The 19,570-nt window shown below is 34.4% G+C and overlaps 1 protein-coding gene across 1 annotated transcript; it reads left to right on the forward strand.

Moving 5' to 3' along the window:
- The first annotated feature begins 938 nt into the window (after window positions 1-938).
- Window positions 939-16,548, forward strand: LOC126733267 (uncharacterized). The gene is made up of 16 exons (XM_050436497.1): window positions 939-1,274; window positions 2,027-2,125; window positions 2,268-2,359; window positions 2,797-2,897; window positions 6,230-6,320; window positions 7,290-7,348; window positions 7,481-7,601; window positions 8,019-8,087; window positions 8,985-9,037; window positions 9,143-9,251; window positions 11,172-11,342; window positions 11,432-11,590; window positions 13,799-13,891; window positions 14,757-14,936; window positions 15,373-15,587; window positions 15,752-16,548. The coding sequence occupies exons 1-16, from the start codon at window positions 1,142-1,144 to the stop codon at window positions 16,137-16,139; spliced, it is 2,133 nt and encodes a 710-aa protein (XP_050292454.1). The 5' UTR covers window positions 939-1,141; the 3' UTR covers window positions 16,140-16,548.
- The last annotated feature ends 3,022 nt before the right edge of the window (window positions 16,549-19,570 follow it).

Raw genomic sequence — 19,570 nt, forward strand, 5'->3', positions numbered from 1 at the left:
TTATTATCATTTGAGTGAAGTAATGAATTGTGCGACAAACTCTCACTGCATTTTCTTGCCAATATTGTTTACAAAGACATCATTTTTAAGACTATTAAAAAATGCCAAGACATATTTCAATTACATTAAATCAAACTCATGTTTTCATTGGCTTTTAAAAGCTAGAAACTAGGCCAAAATGAGGTTTTACCCCTTTCTCACAAATTTTTCAGCAAAATGCCTCACGTTTGAAATTATTTAGAGATATGTCCCTATTTTAAAACTCGATTTTTAGAAAATCGAGTTTCAAATGTAAAACTCGATTTTTGAAAAATTGAGTTATAGTGAACTTGGACTTAGAATTTTTTTATTTTATTTTATTTTTTTCTAAAACTCGAGTTCTACTTGAATATTTTCAAGGAACTTGAGTCCCACAATATATATATATATATATTTTTTCTAATTTTCAGTTCGTTATAAAATTTTCAAAACAAGAGCATTGTCCAAAAATCAAGTTTCAAAACAGGAGTATTTTCCTAAATAGTTTCAGACAAGGGACATTTTGTTGGACAGTTTTGGTGAAAGGGGCAAATGCCCATTTTGGCCCTAGAAACTATAGAATAACAATTTTTTGTTGTTACATGTTTTCAATTTCTTTCACAAATTGAAATTTTAGAACAATTTATATATTTTTAAAATTTTTAATCACTTTTGGTTGCAAAACAAGTTTTATAATCTAAAAAATGGAAAACTGTTACCAAATCTGTTTTTTCCCCTTTATGTGTATATTCTCACCCTAAATATTTAGGTTAGTGTGATAAAAAAAAAAAAAAAAATTGAGGTCCTTTTGTAATTCTCTCTTTACATTGGGCTTTAATTTTATTATTATTTTTTTTATTTTTTTTTGTTTTCTACCTTTTGTTCTATGCCGTTTTTTTTTTTAGAAGATTGTTATATGCCGTTTGGCCCGTTTCTGTTGCCGCCGCTCAACATTTTTCTTTAACCTGAAGTATAAAAAAAATACTGCAACCCTTCGTTCATCCTTCTCTAAAACCCTCACACACACTCTCTCTGACTCTCTAACGTATTTTCTCTCTAAAACCTCTTTGTGTGAAAGTTCTCAGTTTGTTCACTCTCTGTTTATTGGTTAAGGAAAGCAAAAATGGCGTCCGAAGGAGGTAACCTGAAGTCGACCTCCATAAACGGTATGAAGGTGTATAGTTTGGCATCACAGAACCGCTCACACGCCTCTTGGCTTGACCCTAAGAAGCTTCGAGCTCTTCGCAAGGACAAAAGTAATCTCCTTCACTTTTTCTCTCTCTCTTTTTTGTCTTCCCTTTAATTATTTTGGGTTAATTTGATTTGGTGGGTATCTGAATTTATTCTATATTTCAAAAAATTTGTGAAATTTAGACTCTTTGCCTTTTTGGGTTTTGAGAATTACTGCTTAATTTGCATTTTAAGTAATTTTTTTTCTTAAACCCTGAACCCTGGTGTCAATTTGTGAAATTGACTCTTTGCCTTTGTGGGTTTTGAGAATTACTGTGTAATTTGCATTTATTTTTGGGTTTTTTGTTTAAGTTGCCATGATAAAAAAAAAAAAAAAATGCTTGTAAAAGCAATATTATTGGGAAAACTAGACAAGTTAGTTTGTGAAACATTAGGAAAAGTTCGAAAATATTTTGACTCAGTGACCCGCCTAACACCTAAAATTGCTTTATACTCTTTGAACTTGTAATGGGTTTATTTTTTATTTAATTTTAAAAAATTTTTAAAGTAGTGAAAGTTTTATTGTAAAAGAAAGAAGGGTGTAAGTTTTAAATTTTTGAGGACAATGATATTTAAAAAGGAACCAAATATGACTTCACATTGTGAATAACTGAATCACATATGCGGCAACATAGTGTTCATTTATATCGTTTTTGTATTTATTTATGTATGATTTACTTTGTATCTTGATCATGGAAATTTATTGCCCCATTGTTAGTACAATCAAAATGTTTATTGATGGCGTTGATGTTTTCTTTCTTTATCATTTATTTGTTAGATTACTCGCAAAGGGTGGACTTGATTCAGGATCTGAGGTTTGAAACTGCAACCACCAAGATTAAGGCAACTCCTGATGGGGAGTTTCTTATAGCGTCAGGTGCTTGAAAGCTCATTTTTATACTTATAATCTTGTATGAAGAGATAACATTCTTTTAAAAAACAAATAAGAAGGAATAGGTCCCAAAAAACAACAATTTTATGGTATGCACCAATCATTCTGATTCATCATTGAAATGTAGGTATATATCCACCACAGGTCAAAGTGTACGAGCTAAGCCAATTATCACTAAAGTTTGAGAGGCACTTGGATTCAGAGATAATTGATTTTCAGGTACTTTACATGCTTGCTAAAGACTATAATTCACCTAGAGATTCTGTTTTGTGAGGCATTGCCAAATATACTCATTCCAAAAAATGCAATGATATTTGGAATCTTTAATGATGGTTTGTTTCTAGGGGTGTAGATGAGGCAATCTTGTGCCCACATGCATGGTCCTTGATATGTAGAGTGCAATCTTTTTTCCAATGTTATTATATTACCCTTTTGAAATTCCTAAATAGTTTCAGTTCATGCTTGTTATACATTGTGATGGTGTGTTGACTTCAAGCAGGCTGGCCTAAGTGCTGACTCTTAGGGTAGCTATCCTTTATTTTCTCTCTCTTTAATTTTTGTTGTTGCATCATTCTGGTTTGTCTTGCATCACCTTTTTTCCCCCCAAGATTATTATGTAGAAATATTAGTGAATCAATGTTCTGTGGCTTATGTAGGTTCTGGATGAGGATTATTCGAAGCTTGCATTTTTATGCGCTGATCGCTCTGTTTATCTACATGCTAAATATGGAAAACATTATAGTTTGCGGATTCCAAGGTTTCACTTTTGTGCCTTTCAAACATTTTGCTCATGTATATGTGTTACATTCTTTATATGGTTTTTCTAATATATATATTATCGTACTTTAGATCGTTAAATTTAAGTGCTGTATTGAATATGTGATCAAAAAACTTATTTGAGTTTTCTAACTCATTGATTGTATTTCTTTAGTGTTACTACTCATGTTTCCAATACCTTCGCTATGATTATTTATTTATTTTTATGGGGCGGGGTAGATGAATGATTTATGTTTCATGTTATGGACTGGAATAAGGTGGGCTTTTCCATCATTAAATGATAATTAGAGGTGAAGAAACCTAGTACTTTAATTTTGGTTGTTATGATATGGGGGACCTTTATGGAGGTATGGAGGTAGGTTATTGGCACAAAATATGGGGAAGCTTGGGGTCAATGGACTTTAAGATTGGATGGAAGGCCATATGGTTGTAGTTTTTGGAGATATAGGATCCGTTTGGATATAATTTATTTTGTTGAAAATTGAAAACTAAAAATTGAAAATACTGTAGCAAAATAATTTTTAAATGTGTGAATGGTGTCATGGGACCCATTTTTTTAAATTTTTTTTTTTTTTTCTGAGTAAAGTGGTTGTGGGTCCCATGAACAATAACTGTGTCTCCCGCACAGTGTAATCACATGCATGAACAGTGCCAGTTACTGTTCATAAGTGCTGAAAAAAAAAAAAGAAGAAGAGCAAACGCAAACGCGAATCCAAACCCCACCATAATAGCACGGGTAGGAAGGGATTTTCAGGCTTTGTCATTTTGGTGGGTAGGGAATGGTGGAAGAATATGTTTTTGGCATGATGTATGGAACCTTGTGCTGTAGGAATTGTTTCATGCCTTGTTTTTATTGGGGACAACATCACCATTTCCTAACTTGGCTTTGATGCCATAATAAATTACTAGTTCTCCAAAAGGATAAGCTATTACGAAAGGGTGAATTGTACGTTTGAGGATGTGGATAGTTCTGATGATTAGTTGCTTGCTTCTTTCAGTTTTTTTTTTGATAGGTAATAAGACTTTTATTGAAAAAAATTGAACATCATGTTCACGATGGTGAACACTCTGAACAAGAAACAAATACAATATAATCAAGAACTAAAGGAAATCTTTCTCAAAAAAAAAAAAAAAAAGAACTAAAGGAGAGAGAGACTAAGAATTTTGATAAAGAAATACAATTCCTATACCCCCAAATATGAGCCCAATGAAACAGAGTACCAAAGAGGAGAGATTCTAGATGATCTAATGTTCTCTACTTGTCTTCAAAAATGCGGGTATTGCGTTCCTGCTAAACTAACCACATTAAACATGCCGGGACCATATTCCAAATGGTTGAAAGATGCTTTCCAAACCAGTTTCTCTAGATAAAGAAAAAAGAGTTGACTGACCTCGGCATTACCCACTGGATCCCAAACACTGCAAAAGCTTCACACCATAAGGCATGAGAAAACTTACACTGAAGAAGAAGGTAATCTACTGATTCCCCATTACAACAACATAAACAGCACCTATTAACCAAAGACTGGCCTCTCTTAACAAGATTATCAATGGTGAGTATCCCATCATTAGCTGCTGTCCATAAGAAAAAAGACACCCGTTTAGGCACCTTTGCACACCAAATGCACTCCCAAGGAAATTCATCAGTGTTAGGACTAGATAACAACTTATAAAAAGAGCGCGCATCAAATACCCCAAATGTAGTCAATCTCTAGACCAGGTGATCATTCCCCTCACCCCTTGACATAGAGGAATAAATAAGTTCAAAAAAGGAATAAACAGTGTCTGTCTCCCAATCTTGAGGACCATGATGGAAAAGTAAATTCCGGCTCCTTTTGAAGTAGATACTACCAAGTTAGAGACCCATGCTTCTTTAGATAGAGAGCAAGCAAACATAGCAGGAAAGAGTTCCTTCAAAGGAATAGGCCCATTCCATGGATCATGCCAAAAACTAACATGGCAACCCTCCCCCATATTATACAGAATTTGACTAAAGAACTTCTCTGTTCCTTCCTTAATACTCCTCCACATCCCACACCCATGAGAACCTCTTACCCCTCTAGTGCACCAGCCTCCTCCCGCCTCACCATATTTGGTTGCTATAACCTGACACCATAATCTGTTACTTTCTTTCCCAAAACGCCACAACCACTTCCCAAGCAAGGCCTTGTTAAACAAACCCAATCCTCCGGATCCCTAAACCACCGTTCTCAACTAGCAAACAGACCTTATCCCAAGCAACTAAAGGACATTTAAAAACATCCTCTAAGGCCCCTCAAGGGAAATTCCTCTGAATCCTTTCTATTCTAGCTGCTACAGCCTGAGGGATAGTAAACAAAGATAAAAAGTAGGTGGGAAGGCTTGAGAGAGTACTTTTTAACAAAGTAAGCCTACCACTTTTCGACAAATAAAGTCGTTTCCAACCAGATAGCCTTTTCTCCATCTTTTCTATAATAAGATTCCATATTGACGAATCCTTATAATGGGCCCCAAGAGGCTTGCCCAAATATCTCATAGGTAGAGTACCCACCTTGCAACAAAGGGTACAAGCCAAGCATTCAAATTCCCAACATCACCAACAGGAACAATCTCACTCGGGCTTGGGGACTCACATATTGTGATTCCATCGTTTTGTTCGTTAGCTCTCTTCTTTTTTGTAATTAGTTTTCCGTTTTTTTTTTTTTTTTTTTTTTCCTTTCCTCTTTTTGTACTTTTTGACTACTTTGTGCTTTTCATGCATATTGTAGTGTCTTAAATACACTTTTTCTTACCTATATAAAAAAAAAAAAAAAAAAAAAAATCACTAAACCAATAGTCTAACACTCTCCCTAAAGTGGGTATCCAAACTTACCCTTAATACGTGGGGCTCAACATGTGGTATTTTTAATTATTTAAATGGGAGGTAGAGTGGAGACAAGTTTTGACTTCAAGATCACTTGTTTTGATACCATGTTCAATTACTAGTTGTACCAAAAGGTTAAATTGTTAGGGAATGGTGAACTTAATCACTTAACACTATTCTGACAATAATATTATTTTACTTTACTTGTGTATCCCAATTATATTTTGTATCCTATTAAAATAGGTATATCAATATTGCCCTATGGTGTCATACCTGTATCCCATGTTTGTATTGATGCTTCTTAGTACTTCATATGAAATTCCCTAATTGTAGTTTTCTTACCTTGGATTATTTATACTGAAAGTTGCACTTGATACACGTACATTCCACTTTGTTTGACTTTGATTATGTGCAACAATCTTTTTTATTTTACCTCATGATTTGAACTTCTGCATGTCTATGGATAACAGGATGGGGAGAGATATGGCGTATGATTGCTGGTCCTGTGACTTGCTTTGTGCTGCCTCTTCTCCGGATCTGTACAGAATTAATTTAGAACAGGTTATTATCTTAACCATATGTTATTATTTGTTTTGAATTGCTGGGTGAAATTTTTGTTGCCATTTTGTACCTTCTTTCCATTGTAGATGTTTGATAAAAATCAGATTCGTCTACTTCTGTTTTACAACAGATACGCAGTTGCAACAACAATGTTTGTGCACAATAATGCTTCACCAAGGGCCACTAGCTGCTAAATGTCTCACATTTGAGTATTTAGTGATCAAGCCTTTCAGCTCTTTAGATATATAAAAAGGCTCATCACTGTCATAGTCTAGGGTAACCCGTTCCTTAGGCAGATATGTATATTGTTCTCCATCGTGATGAAGTCAAGCTGATCTGAGTCTACGCACTTCACCATTAGGCTGGCTAGCTTCATCCTATCCAATTTACAAAATTAGAATTTGTTACAATTACTAATTATTGCATCTATATTAAAAAAATGGGTCAAATGATCCATTTTTATGCATTTTGTTCTATTTTTTGGTGGAGAGACAGTGTGGGCTTCTTCTGTGAAGTATAGTTGAGCTCTTTTCTCTGTCTCTCTTCCTTTAATTTACCACTTATGCATTCATGTGTAGATCTATTGTGGCATTTCTATTCTTTTAGTTTGCCATAACCACTCTATTTGTGTCTTCAGTAACAAGTCTATGGTGTTTCATGTTTATAATCTGTCTAAGTTTAGGCAAATTAGAATAGAAGAATTCTTAAGAGTGGCAAAGTGATACCTTTCAAAACCATAGGGTGGAAAGTGACCATAGCACGAGTAAAATATGATTTCTTTATTATTAATAATTCTGGCATATAATCCATGACTTGCTCTAAAAGTCATTGCATAGCCATTTGCTTCCACCAGTTCATAGAATCCACAATCACATGTAATTTCTTGTGAGTGAACTTACTTTTAAATGCTGAATTTGTATACCTGCTTTATCGTCAGAGTTTGTCAGTAATTTTATGATGTGCTTTCAGGGACGATTCCTGTCCTCCCTTACTACACAATCACCAGCAATAAATGTGGTTTCTCGAAGGTTGTTGGTGAATCCTTTACACTTTTTATACTGTTTTGGTCTTCTTTATTTATCAAAACTTTGTATTCATTAGCGTATGTTTCTCTACTTGCTCTTGTTTAAGTACGTGGGGGGTTTTGTTTACAATTTCAGCAAACTCCATGGGCTGGTTGCATGTGGTGGTGAGGATGGGGCAATAGAATGTTTTGACTTGAGAATGAGATCTTCAGTGGGTAGAATTGACGCTGTTGCACCCACTGGTGATATTGATCAGGTACTCTCCTACCTCTAATCCTTGGATGCAGAGATCAATTTATGTGAAATAGAAAATCTTTTCAACAAGGTACAGTGAAGACTTGTCATGTCCTGAATGTACTAATGAAAATATGACCAAGGAATCAAACATCATGGACTCTAGCATGTTGCATTATATTTTAAAGATGAGTACCATGTCCTTAGTTTGGATGGCAGGTCCTTCTCAAAAATGCATTCACATTTATGAATGACAATTTATTCCTCCTATGCATTTGGAAAATATAATAATGGGGTAATAAGAGAATATTATTTCTCTTTCTCCCGTTCAAGAGAGAGAGATCCACTCCTATGGGTGGATCTCCTATGTGGATGACATGATTACTCCCCCCCCCTCTCTTCTGAAAACAGTCTCTTACCATATATGTTGGATTTCTAGGAGGTCACTTCATTGGAGTTTGATGGAGATGGGGGTTTCCAGTTGGCTGTAGGAAGTAGCGGAGGAAAGGTATGATATCTCTTTAGCTCTGTAAGATCTATTCAAATTAATTATTCATTTGATCAATTCACACTGTTTATTGCATTTGCTGTGTATCATCCTACGTATCCTTTTAAGGAGAAAATAAAAAACTGCAGGGAAGGAAATGGAAATGAGATAGAGGTTTTTGGTCAAATTTTTAACTAGACTACAAGATGGGTTTTGGACTAATGACTAATATTGATCACTGGTGGGGGAAAATGTTGTGCCTTGAAATCATTCACACTTTGACCTACTTATAAAAAAAAAATATTCACACTTTGAACTACAACTCGGTATATAATGATTTAAAAGGTACATATCTTACAAGAGAGCTTGAGAGGAATGGTAATGCAATAGGTCAACTTTCTTACATTTGTTGCTATTATAAAATAAAAATGTCTATTGTGAAGAAGAGGTGATAAAAAATAGCTGAAGAGGCTAGTTTGGAGCACTGTTGAATGAAGATTGTACAGTGACCTGAGGATATTTTTCCCATTATTATTATGTGAAATTTAATCCAGGATTTAGGTTGACATATGGAATGATTTTGAAAGATGTAGCTTAAGTTAGTTTGGGAAGATGTAATAAGGATATGGAGACCTATCCCAATTTGGTAAGGCTATGATGATTATGCTGAAAGGTCAGTGTCATCATTTTTTCTTCTCCTTCATTTCCTGAATGGCTGTTTAGAATATTTCAGTGCAATATCCATTGTTGCAAGATTAAAACAGTTTTCTTTGTTGTTGGTACCTACGTTCACACTTCAATCATTTTTCAAATTGTTGCTCGATATGTGGTTTTATGCTTTGATATTAATTTCTCTTCATCTATCTGGTATCATATCTTTTTTGAACTTCTGAATTTAATCTTCACATTTGAGTGCAGGTGCTAATCTATGACTTGCGTTCATCTTCTCCTGTACGAGTTAAGGATCACATGTGAGTCTAATTGCTCATGTTGGTGGTTGTGTTTGTGAGAAAATGTGCTGAATATTTCTTTGCTTAGGACTAATTTCTTGCTAAAAAACTGTATTTGTTATGTAGGTATGGCAGTCCAATATTGGACATTAAGTGGCATCGTACTCTGAATTCTGAACACCCAAAGTTAATTACCACTGATAATCATGTCGTTAGGATATGGGATCCAGAAACGGTAAGCAAGTTTTTCATCTTAGAAAAGAAAAAGATCTTGTTCAAACTCAATTTCTTTGATCAATATTTAAGAATCTCCTTAATATTCAGTACTTTCATTTTTTATTGGTTATCTGTTGGAAGACGGAATGATTGTTTCCTGAGATATCAAATTTGAGTGATGATTAAACTGTTATACAGGACATAACTTGAAACTATTTCAGGGGTCAATATATATTTTTGTTGTTGATTCTGTTTCTATAAGAGTTGGGTTTAAATTTAACTTTGATGCATTTTTGGTGTCCTGATATAAGGTTAGCTAATCCTAAGGTCTGCAATAAGAAGAGTGGATATAATGACTATTCTATTGGTCCAAGTTATTCTTTTGAGGTTGTTTTTAATCGTAGAGTTGATGTCGGTAATCTTCTATGCTGGTGGGAGTAGTACCTTTGTTTTGCTAATGCTTAATAAAACTGTGATTCTGACATGTTATATTTTGAGTTTACATAAATAACAAATATGGATGTTAGTCTTCCAACTTAGGTGGCATAGATGCACTTTTTGTGGGAAAATGTTGTTGGAAATTTGAACTTGGTAATGCAGAGATTCTAAGGGGGCTGCTGTTTAGGCTTAAAAATGATTAAGGGAAATGAGAGTTGCTTAGAACAGTGAACAAGGTGTGACAAAACCTTCTTAAGAGAAATTCATCTCTTGAAAATAGCACTAGGCTAATCTATGTAATTGCATTCAAAACTAATCACAAAGTAACTATAATATGGTACTTATACTATTTGTTTGGCATTGGAGCCTTCTAGATGCTTTACAAGTGTCTAAATCCTATAGGTTAATTCTTAAGCAATCATCTAACTAACTAACTAACTAACTAATTATTTTTAAGAGGATTAGGATGCAACAACTTGAAATGCCCTGCATCAGTTGGAACATTTATTGACCAATTGTATGCAGCTAGATATAAAATCTGGACATTTAGAGTGGAAAGCCAATTTGTTTTGCTCAAATTGTGATTAGTATCTATGATGCTTTGGGTTGGAGGAAACACATTTATGGAGGTGTGTAGTAGCTTGAAGTATGGTGAGGGTTGGGGAGGATGGAGTACGAATCCTGTTTAAGGAACTCATGGTTGTGGTTTATGGAAGAAGATTAGGATGGGGTGGAATAGGTTCTGACAGGTACATTCACTTTGATGCAGGTAATGGTAGTTGGGTCTGGTTCTGTGGCATGGTAGTTGGTGTGGAGGTTAGCCTTTAAGGGTGGCATTTTCAGTCTCGTATGACTGCTTATTAGCTAGATAAGCGTTAGTGGAATCCATATTGGTGAGTCAGAATAAGGGGGAAATGTGGAGATGGGATCGAGATTTCACTGGGATTTTAATGATTGGGACTTGGACTTGGTAGCCTCTTCCGATGTCCCACATAGAGAAAGGCTGTGACAAATTGTAGTGGAGGTTGAAAAGGAATGGAGAATTCGATGTTCATTCATTCTATGATGCCCTAAGGGGTCCATGTGCACTGGCCTTCCCTTGGAAGAGTATTTGGTGTGTTAAGCCCCCATTACAGGTCTCTTTCTTTGTCTAGACTGGGGCATGGGGGAAGATCATCATGTGTGATAATCTCATTAGCAAGGTTATGTGCTAGTTGGGTGGTGTTGTATGTGTTGGTATAGTATGCATTATTCTGGTTAGTAGAATATGTTTGAATTTTGGCTGGTACCATTTATACACCTTTATGTGTTATATTGCTTTACTGTGATGATTTTGGTGTGTTCTAACTGAATAATTTGGATATTACTAATAGGGAAGGCCTATCTTTTTCTATGCACAGTCCATATTGTCGGTTTTTAAGTAATTTTTTGTTGCTTTCCGGGAGAAGGCATGACCAGTATCCATATTGTCGGTTTTTAAGTAATTTTTTGTTGCTTTCAGGGAGAAGGCATGACCAGTATTGAACCAACGGCTGGAGCTATAAATGATATTTGCATATTCAATGGCAGTGGGTTGATGTTGTTAGCTCTAGACTGCAGCCAGATACCATCTTACTTCATACCTGCTCTGGGACCTGCTCCCAAGTGGTGTTCTAACCTGGAAAATCTAACGGTATGTTTTTAAATATAACCATTGCTTTAGGTCAGTCTCATTTGAGATCTTGGGTTATATTGTTAATATTTTCTGAGTTGTTCTTACAGGAAGAGCTAGAAGAGGGTGCACAAACAACCATATATGATAATTTCAAATTTTTGACAAAAGAAGAACTTGAGAGGTTGAATCTGACTAATCTGATTGGCACCAATCTTGTACGAGCCTACATGCATGGGTTTTTTATTGATTATCGGCTGTATAAAAAGGTAAAGCTTCCTCATTTCTATTACTAATTTTTCATTAAGGTTGTTATGTCCTATTTTCAGAAACAAAAATGGGACTTTCATTCATTTTTGTTTTTTGTTCACATGGTATCTTATATGTCTATTTGTCCAAAATGTTTTTATTAAAACAATTTGAGTGTGTGAAGCAAATAAGGTTGAAGTTGTTAGAGTTGTTTCAGGAAATGAAAATTTTGTGTTTTATGGTTTCTTTTATGGGCTATAAGTTGTTTCTTAAAAATGTCTACTTAACTCGGTTTAAGGCTCTGATGATTTAACAATTTTGAGTTCTTTATTGAGAACTCATTAATTTTAAATTGTTTGTCAAGACCTGTGAAGAAAATGTCATGAGGCTTTTGATATCTCACTCAAGATTTTGCATATTAAAACTTTTTACTTCTGATCGAACGTCTTGTTGTACATCATAAATTCAACTTGTTTTTATCATTTATTAAATTGCTTTAGAACTTGATAATATGAATCACTTTTCTCTGAAACAAGATAATTATGCTTTATTCATGGTTTGATAATTTCCTAAGATAATGGAATTTTTGCTAACAAAATTTATGCGAGGAACAAATTAGGCCAATGGATCTCAATTATATTGTGTTTTTATATGACAATAAAAAAATACAATGCATTTGGAATATAACTTTAAATTTAGACATGCTACAATTCTTTTTTTTTTTTATACAAAATAGAAATTCTACTCTAATCTAATCTAAGTGTATATGTATGTGAAGCTCCCTCTGGAGACTTGAACCCCGGTACTTGCCCCCCACACTCCACAAGCACTTATACTTGTAAAGTAACCACCACACTAAGGGTGCGCGGTGGTGACATGCTACAATTCTATTTACTTTAATTTCATCACTTTCTCTCTCAAAGCACCACTAATTTCTTTCTAAGCATGCTTACATGGTAGTGACTACATTGTATTTTTATGAGCAATGCAATGATGTGACACGACAATCTGATATATGTACCATGAGTCCATCACATCTTTATATATTACTATCTTCAGTGAAAGGCACAACATATATATATTTTTGTGATGAAAGGAAATATGGCGAGGGCCAAGTACACAGTATACTAGAAAACAAAAATTAACCAAAGATCTTTCATAGCATTTCCTTTATTATTCATTAGGCTACTTTGTGTCCATAATATGTGAACATGAAGTAGCCCTCTTAGATAAAACATCATTACATATAAAAAAAGCTTTCTCTTTATTGTACTCTCCCAAAGTCATTTATTTAATTAATAGTTTCTGTTTATGTTGCTTTAAGCTTACATTTTGTTAGCTGTGTCTATCATAAACTCTTAAAAAGGTCATAGATAGTGCACAAAGCTCCGACTGTTGTGGGTCTTGGATAGGTGATTGGTAGGCAGCCTTATCCCCAATTTTTTTTGGAGAGGTTATTCCTGAATTCCAACCCGCAATTTGTCGCTTTTGGTGGAAGGCACTTGCCATTGCACCAAGGCTTGACCTCATCTTTCATAAACTCTTAATTGACATTTTAAATTTTGATGATTTTGAGTGGGAGGGAGATAATATTATTTGAACGCTAATTGACACTGGGTATTATGTCCTGCGTATTGACATAGAACACCCATTTAGGTGTATCTATGGTATTATGATTTCAAATTAACTACAATCACTATTATAAAAGTTTACAAAGTTATTGATGCTTTTCATATTTTATTTGGGTTTTCATTGATTTTTCTAATTAGTTTTGATATTTAACATTGATTTCAAAATCTCTGTATTTTAAAACTTTGACATGATGATTGGTATTGATGTAATTAAAGTCTTGGTCCAGATCTATTTATATCTTGATGTTTAAAAGAAGAGGTTCCTATACCCCCTAAGAATAGGGTGGAGGGTTGTGAGTTCAAGACCCATAAGGTGCATATGTAACTTTCCAATGAAAAAAGAAGGAAAAAAATATGTGTTGAAGACACAAGCCACTGAGCTCTGGCTCAAATGGCACTTGTCTCCCACTAAGAACACTGGGGGGTTATGGGTGGGTTCAAGATCCAACTTACCAATTCCACCACCCCCCCCCCCCCCCCATCCCAAAATATAGGAAAAGTTTCCTATGTTCAGTATAGTAACTGTGGTTATTAAATTGCAACTTTCTGGTTAATCGTCATCTAACTTTGCTGTTTTAATGTTTTATACTTCTGCAGGCAAAATCATTGGTGGATCCTTTTGCATATGATGCTTACTTGGAACAGAAAAAGAATGAGAAATTGGAAAAAGAACGTGCATCTCGAATTACGGTCAGTTATTTTCATATAGTATGTAGTGATTTTTCTTAAACTGTATCTGCTCACACTTTGCTTACTATCTTTGATTTAGGAGGTTGAATTTTAATGTAGGTATTCTTCATATAATGTATATAGGCATAAATACATTATAATTGCATAGTTATACAGTTTTTCTTAAATGAATGCATTGGTGGATCTACTGTGGTGGTTTACTTACACCACTATCTCTTTTTTTCTTCTTTTAAAGTATCATCTCTTTGATACCAGGTGACTATGATATCTTATGGCCATAAATTGACATTGTAGATTATTTTCTTCAATTAAATATTGACTTTCTCCTGTCCTTAACCACTATAGTCTATAGCGTATGCCTGCTGTAGGCATGTGAAAGACTGGCCAATGACCATTGGACATAAGCATTTGCAATCCTTGGTTTTTGTGTCCTCAGTGCTCCATTTGATCTGGGAGTGAACATATGGGAAAAACGATAACTTGGTATTTTGTGATAGACTGGATGAAATGGCTGTTTCAAACTTGCCAACATTATTTGCTTTGCTGATGCGTGCTAGCAATCAAAGCAATATGACTCCTTAAATATCCTCTTTGTTTTTTCTAGAACTATTGCTTCAAGCTTGTTATATTGACTATAATTAATTATATCAATCAAAACTAAATATGTGTTTTAGTTTTTCAAGATCAGGGGTAAGACTCTCAGGGAGTAGGGGTGACATGGGCTCGGGTTTTGGGGATCTCGGTTGTTGTTAATGAGAATTTCATGGACATCGAGTTTATATGCAGTGCCATGTCATGTGACAGTAAACTGAATGGACTGATACTTAATACTCTTTTCGTTCTTGATTTCTTTCTGTTTCTGCAGATTCGGAAGAAACTACCCAAGGTTAACCGGCAGCTTGCAGCTCGTATTCTTGAAAATGGAGAAGCAGAAAATGAATATAAAGATGCTGATGTCGAGATTAAAAAAACATCCAAGAAAAAGAAAGGAATTAGCAGTGAAATATTCAAAGATGAGCGGTTTGCAGAAATGTTTAGAGATGAGGTATGATAATCTGATCATTTAGTATGGCTGTTTGTGGTTGTCCCTTCTTCTCTCTCTCTCTCTCTTTTATGAAGAATTTTCCATGTCATGCTTCACCAACTTATGTACAAAAAATGATTGACCTGTTAAAGGAGTATACTATGGATATATTATATAGGTACATCATGAAGCTCAGATTTAGATAATTTTGGAGTGGTTTTTATGATTTAGTGGAATGTCTCAGCATGCTTTTCAACATCTAACCCATTTAGACTGTTGGGTGAAACAAAAGAAATATTAGCCTAGCCTGAAATTTATTGGTGAAATTGATTAGTTTAATTTTACTTGTCTCCGTATTTGTGTAATGTTAGGGTTACTTGTCTACCACTCTGTTTTTGGATGCTATGTGAAATGCTAGGCTGTTTCATTTTATATCTTTTCTTATTTTTGTATACAGGAATTTGAAATCGATGAGTCCTCCCGTGAGTATCTGGCTTTACATCCAGTGGCTTCCACAAAGCAACCATCTTTAGTGGATGAACATTTTGATCCTGTCATGGAGGATGAAGATCTGAGTTTAAGTGATTCTGATGCCTCAGCAGCATCTCAGTCATCAGAAGGTGAACTTAGCGACGGAGATATTCATACAAAGAAGAAAGCACGAGTTCCAAGGTAAGGTTTTGCAGTCATTTTTTGCTTATGCCTCTTTTTATGGATGGTTGAATACATCCATCAGACTTGGTTTTTGTTATTTGCTAATTCTCACCCATATTGGACTGTTTTGGAGGGTTTTAATTTCTTGAGTAACTGGTGAACTTTTTTCTTGAAATTTGTAGACTGCATGAAGTTAAGGATGAGCGGCACGCAGAGGCATTCTGGAATGATGTTTCACTTGCAAAGGAGGACAAGCTTCCTATTGGAGAGAGAGTGGCAGCTCTCAAGCATGATCATCGGCCTTCTGGTATTCCAAGTGACATCAAGGTTGGGCCAGGTGGATCACGAGAGATTTCCTTCGTTTCCAGAAGTTCAGCCAAGTACAAGGAAGATGACGAGGACAGAGAACAGCATCGCGGGAAGAAAAGGGGGGTCCAATCATTGGGGCTTAAGCCGGATAGACCAAGATTTGGAGGCCAAGGAAGGGGAGGAAGAGGAAGAGGAGGAGGAGGGAATCGTGGCAGAGGTAGAAGAGGAAGAGGCAGAGGCAGAGGCAGAGGCAGTTGGTAAATGTGTCTTGAATTTATATATCTGTGAATGGTCTCTTAATTCACCTTATAGCATGATCTCGCTGGGTCCAGCTGATTATGGTGATCAGAGTCATCAGACACAAGTTCAAGTTCATGACGTGAGCAGATCCAGTTAAGAGCTGCTTAGGTTTCCTAGTTAAATTATGAATGAGTATTTTTAATGTTATAGCAAAAATTTTCGTAATTCCCCCCTTTTTACCTTTGGGGGTGAGTATATGGAACTGCGATTTTGATTTTCCATATATTTAATAGATATATTAATATTCTCAGGTCTCAAGTGAAAAAGAAAAATTGAAAAATGAGCCTTCTTACTGTGGTGGTATGAATTTGTGAGTTTGTTTTTGCTTTTGTACATGAGTTTGCCTAAGCATGAAGACTTAAACCCAGAATTGGTATTGTTTTAGTTTAGACTAGGGGTAATAATTATTTGGGATAATTATACTCCCCTATTTTGAGATTTGAGGAAATGACAGTGCCAGGCTAAGAAAACTAGTCGCTTACTTATGTAATGTGCAGTGAAGTTTTATATAAAGGTGATACAAATATACATATGAATTTCTCTCTTATCAAATGAAAAACAAAATAAATTTAATCAAGATCTTAAAATGTGAAGCATAAAAATATCCATTCGCATATAATATTTATTGATAGAATATTATACATAAGTTATGTTAGAAATATGATAAATTTTCTAAAATACAAATTATCTCCCTAATATCAAAAATATAGAAAACGTATCTAAAATATTTACAAGTCAAAGAAAAAAATTAGGCTAAAATGCAATTGGGCACTCTTAAGTTTTATGCTTTAACTTTATTTTCGTTCAATTGAGTTATCTATGTTTTAAATTTATTCAATTAAGATCTTTTGTCTAATTCCGTTAAAAAAAAAAATTTGTTAACAGAAATAAGGAATTACAATTTATTTTTATTAATTTTATAAACTGGATTCAAGTGAGATTTTTTTTTTTTTCAAAATTTTTTTTATTAGTTAATTGCGTATTTAACGATAATTTTTTTAACGTAATTGGGTGGAAGATATGAATTAAATAAATTTGAAAATTCGAGGACTTAATTAAGTGAAAGTAAAGTTAGAGGCTTGAAATGAATTCTAGCCATACTTAGAGGGTGCAATTTGCATTTTAGCCAAAAAGTTAAACTACTACTTTTAAGACCTTAAATACAACAAATCCATGTGTAGGGGCTCAAAAACACACAAACTGAAAAGAACTAGTATGGTTCTTGATCTGCATAACTAATTTATGAAGAATGCAAGACGGAAATCCATAATGGGAGATTCAGATAAATGATTAAGGACAAAAGGAATCGAATCATTGCTAACAACTGGCAAGAATGGTGCTCCCGAGGGAATTACCAAAAAAAAAAAAAGTTGAACTCTCCAAGAAAGCTCTTCTCAATTTCTCTCTCCTAGTTTTTCTCTCAATATTTTTAGATCCCCCTTCCCTATTGATCCTCTCCCCTATTTATAGCCCCTCTCCTCCTCCAACTGTCCTACTCTCTAACCAGATTTTTGGGGTTTGGCCTATCCTATCAGCATACATTTCTGCCATTTTGTGATCATTAGGGCAGGTTTTAGGGTCGTCCTCCCTACTCAGGCCAGTCCAGCAATTAATGCTGCTAAGATTAGGTGAGAAGGGTCTTAACTCTTAAATGTGGAGGTGATGGCTGTGTTGGGATCTGCGTTTTTCTTGCCTCATTCCCGTGGTAATCCAATGAAGCAAGGCTACTTTGGTCAGACAGTATGGTGTTCCTCGTTAGGGTTGTGCCTCTCAGGAATGTGGGTCCACGAACGTCTCAGGCTCAATCCTCAGCCCAATCCTTTCAAACCCTGAGTTCCTTTAATTTCCCTTGGGCTTTAGGGCAGGTGTACTGCCATAGAAGGAGTGCCATAACTTGACCCCTTGATTCAAGCAAAAAAAAAAAAAAGAAGTCATCTTCTTTAATACCTAAAGATATATAGAATACATATCTCAAAATTTTATAAATAAAATAACACAAAAAGGTGTACAAATTTTAAAACCAACTCCTTACAAAACTATGACTTAAATCATATATATTCCAAATTTTCTCACCCTTCGTATCAAATAGAAAAAAAGTATAAAACAATTTTAGATCCAAACCCAAAGCCCAACAAAACTGCGATTCAAAAGTAGTAAAAAAATCACATAAAAATCCAAAATTTCCCTTATAATATCCAAAACACAAAATTCCTATTTCAAAATTTTATAAATCGAAAAGAAAAAAATAAAAATGGAAGAAATACTTTTAGGAACCAAAACCCAACAAAATCTTGATGGAAAAAAAAAAAAAATCTTAGCTTTCTCTTTGTAATATCCAGAAAAAAAAAATGCATCTATTTTTTTTAATAAAAATATTCAAGACATACCTCTTGCAACATCGAAGATATGTTGCAATCATGGATTATGATTCTCTTTACCAAACTTCAATCATGATTAATGAAAATATAATCGATTAAATTTAGAATGAAAAAAAAAAAAAAAAAATTCGAACACCAAAAGACTTGCAATGACTTTTGCACAAGCAAAGAAAAATAGTTATTAGTTTTCCAAATTTTAGTTTTCAGTTCTTAGTTTACAATTTCAAAGCTTTATTTGGAAAGTCGTAATTAAGTAACCGGAAAATAAAAAAGTTATGAAAGATGTATTTACAAAGATGTTGGAAACTTTTTTTTATTTATTTTTAAAAGTTTTAAATATTTCTTATAAGGATAAAGTTTAGCTACAAAATTTGTTGTACTCTAAAACTATAACCTTACTCAATATCTTTTCATTAGAGGTGAATTTTGACAAATTCACAATTGGATTACATCTTCTTCTTATAACCTTCATGCTTGCAAAATTTCTGGAAAATTAAAGATCAATTACTATATCATCAATAAATTAGTTTAAATTGCAAGTTTCTGTTTCACATGTTTAATTGTTTGTTTGCTTTCACATGTTAGAATTAGGGCTTATCTTATGTTTTATTGCTTTAATGCCATGAACATGCATTCACATGCTCATGCATAATGCCATAGGTGCTAAGCTGCTACAAGGTAGGTAAATGTAAGTCATGCATTTGTAATGTTCATGCATTTGTGATATGATCTTTCTTTGATAATGAGTATGAACATGCTTGTTTGGATGAGTTTTTCCAATATATAGATGCAATCACATGTTGCTTAGATCTTCCTACGCTTATGTTTCTGTCATGATTTACTTGTTGCCTTGGATAAATAACATGGAGTTAGTAATGAAACATGCTTAGATGTATGATTAAGGTTTGTGATGTGATGAATGCCTTGATGCCATGATTAGATGAATGTTAGGGTTTATGATGTGATGAGATGCATGATTAGATGTATGGTAGGCTTTGTTTGTTAGCATAATAG

This window comes from Quercus robur, chromosome 6 (assembly GCF_932294415.1).
Source record: "Quercus robur chromosome 6, dhQueRobu3.1, whole genome shotgun sequence".
NCBI lineage: Eukaryota > Viridiplantae > Streptophyta > Magnoliopsida > Fagales > Fagaceae > Quercus > Quercus robur.

Excerpts from the sequence above, each read along its gene's own strand:
- LOC126733267 (XM_050436497.1), top strand. The coding sequence starts at position 1,142 with ATGGCGTCCGAAGGAGGTAACCTGAAGTCGACCTCCATAAACGGTATG. Across the intron at positions 2,360-2,796 it reads CAGAGATAATTGATTTTCAG|GTTCTGGATGAGGATTATTC; the intron begins GTACTTTACATG and ends TGGCTTATGTAG. Across the intron at positions 6,321-7,289 it reads ACAGAATTAATTTAGAACAG|GGACGATTCCTGTCCTCCCT; the intron begins GTTATTATCTTA and ends ATGTGCTTTCAG.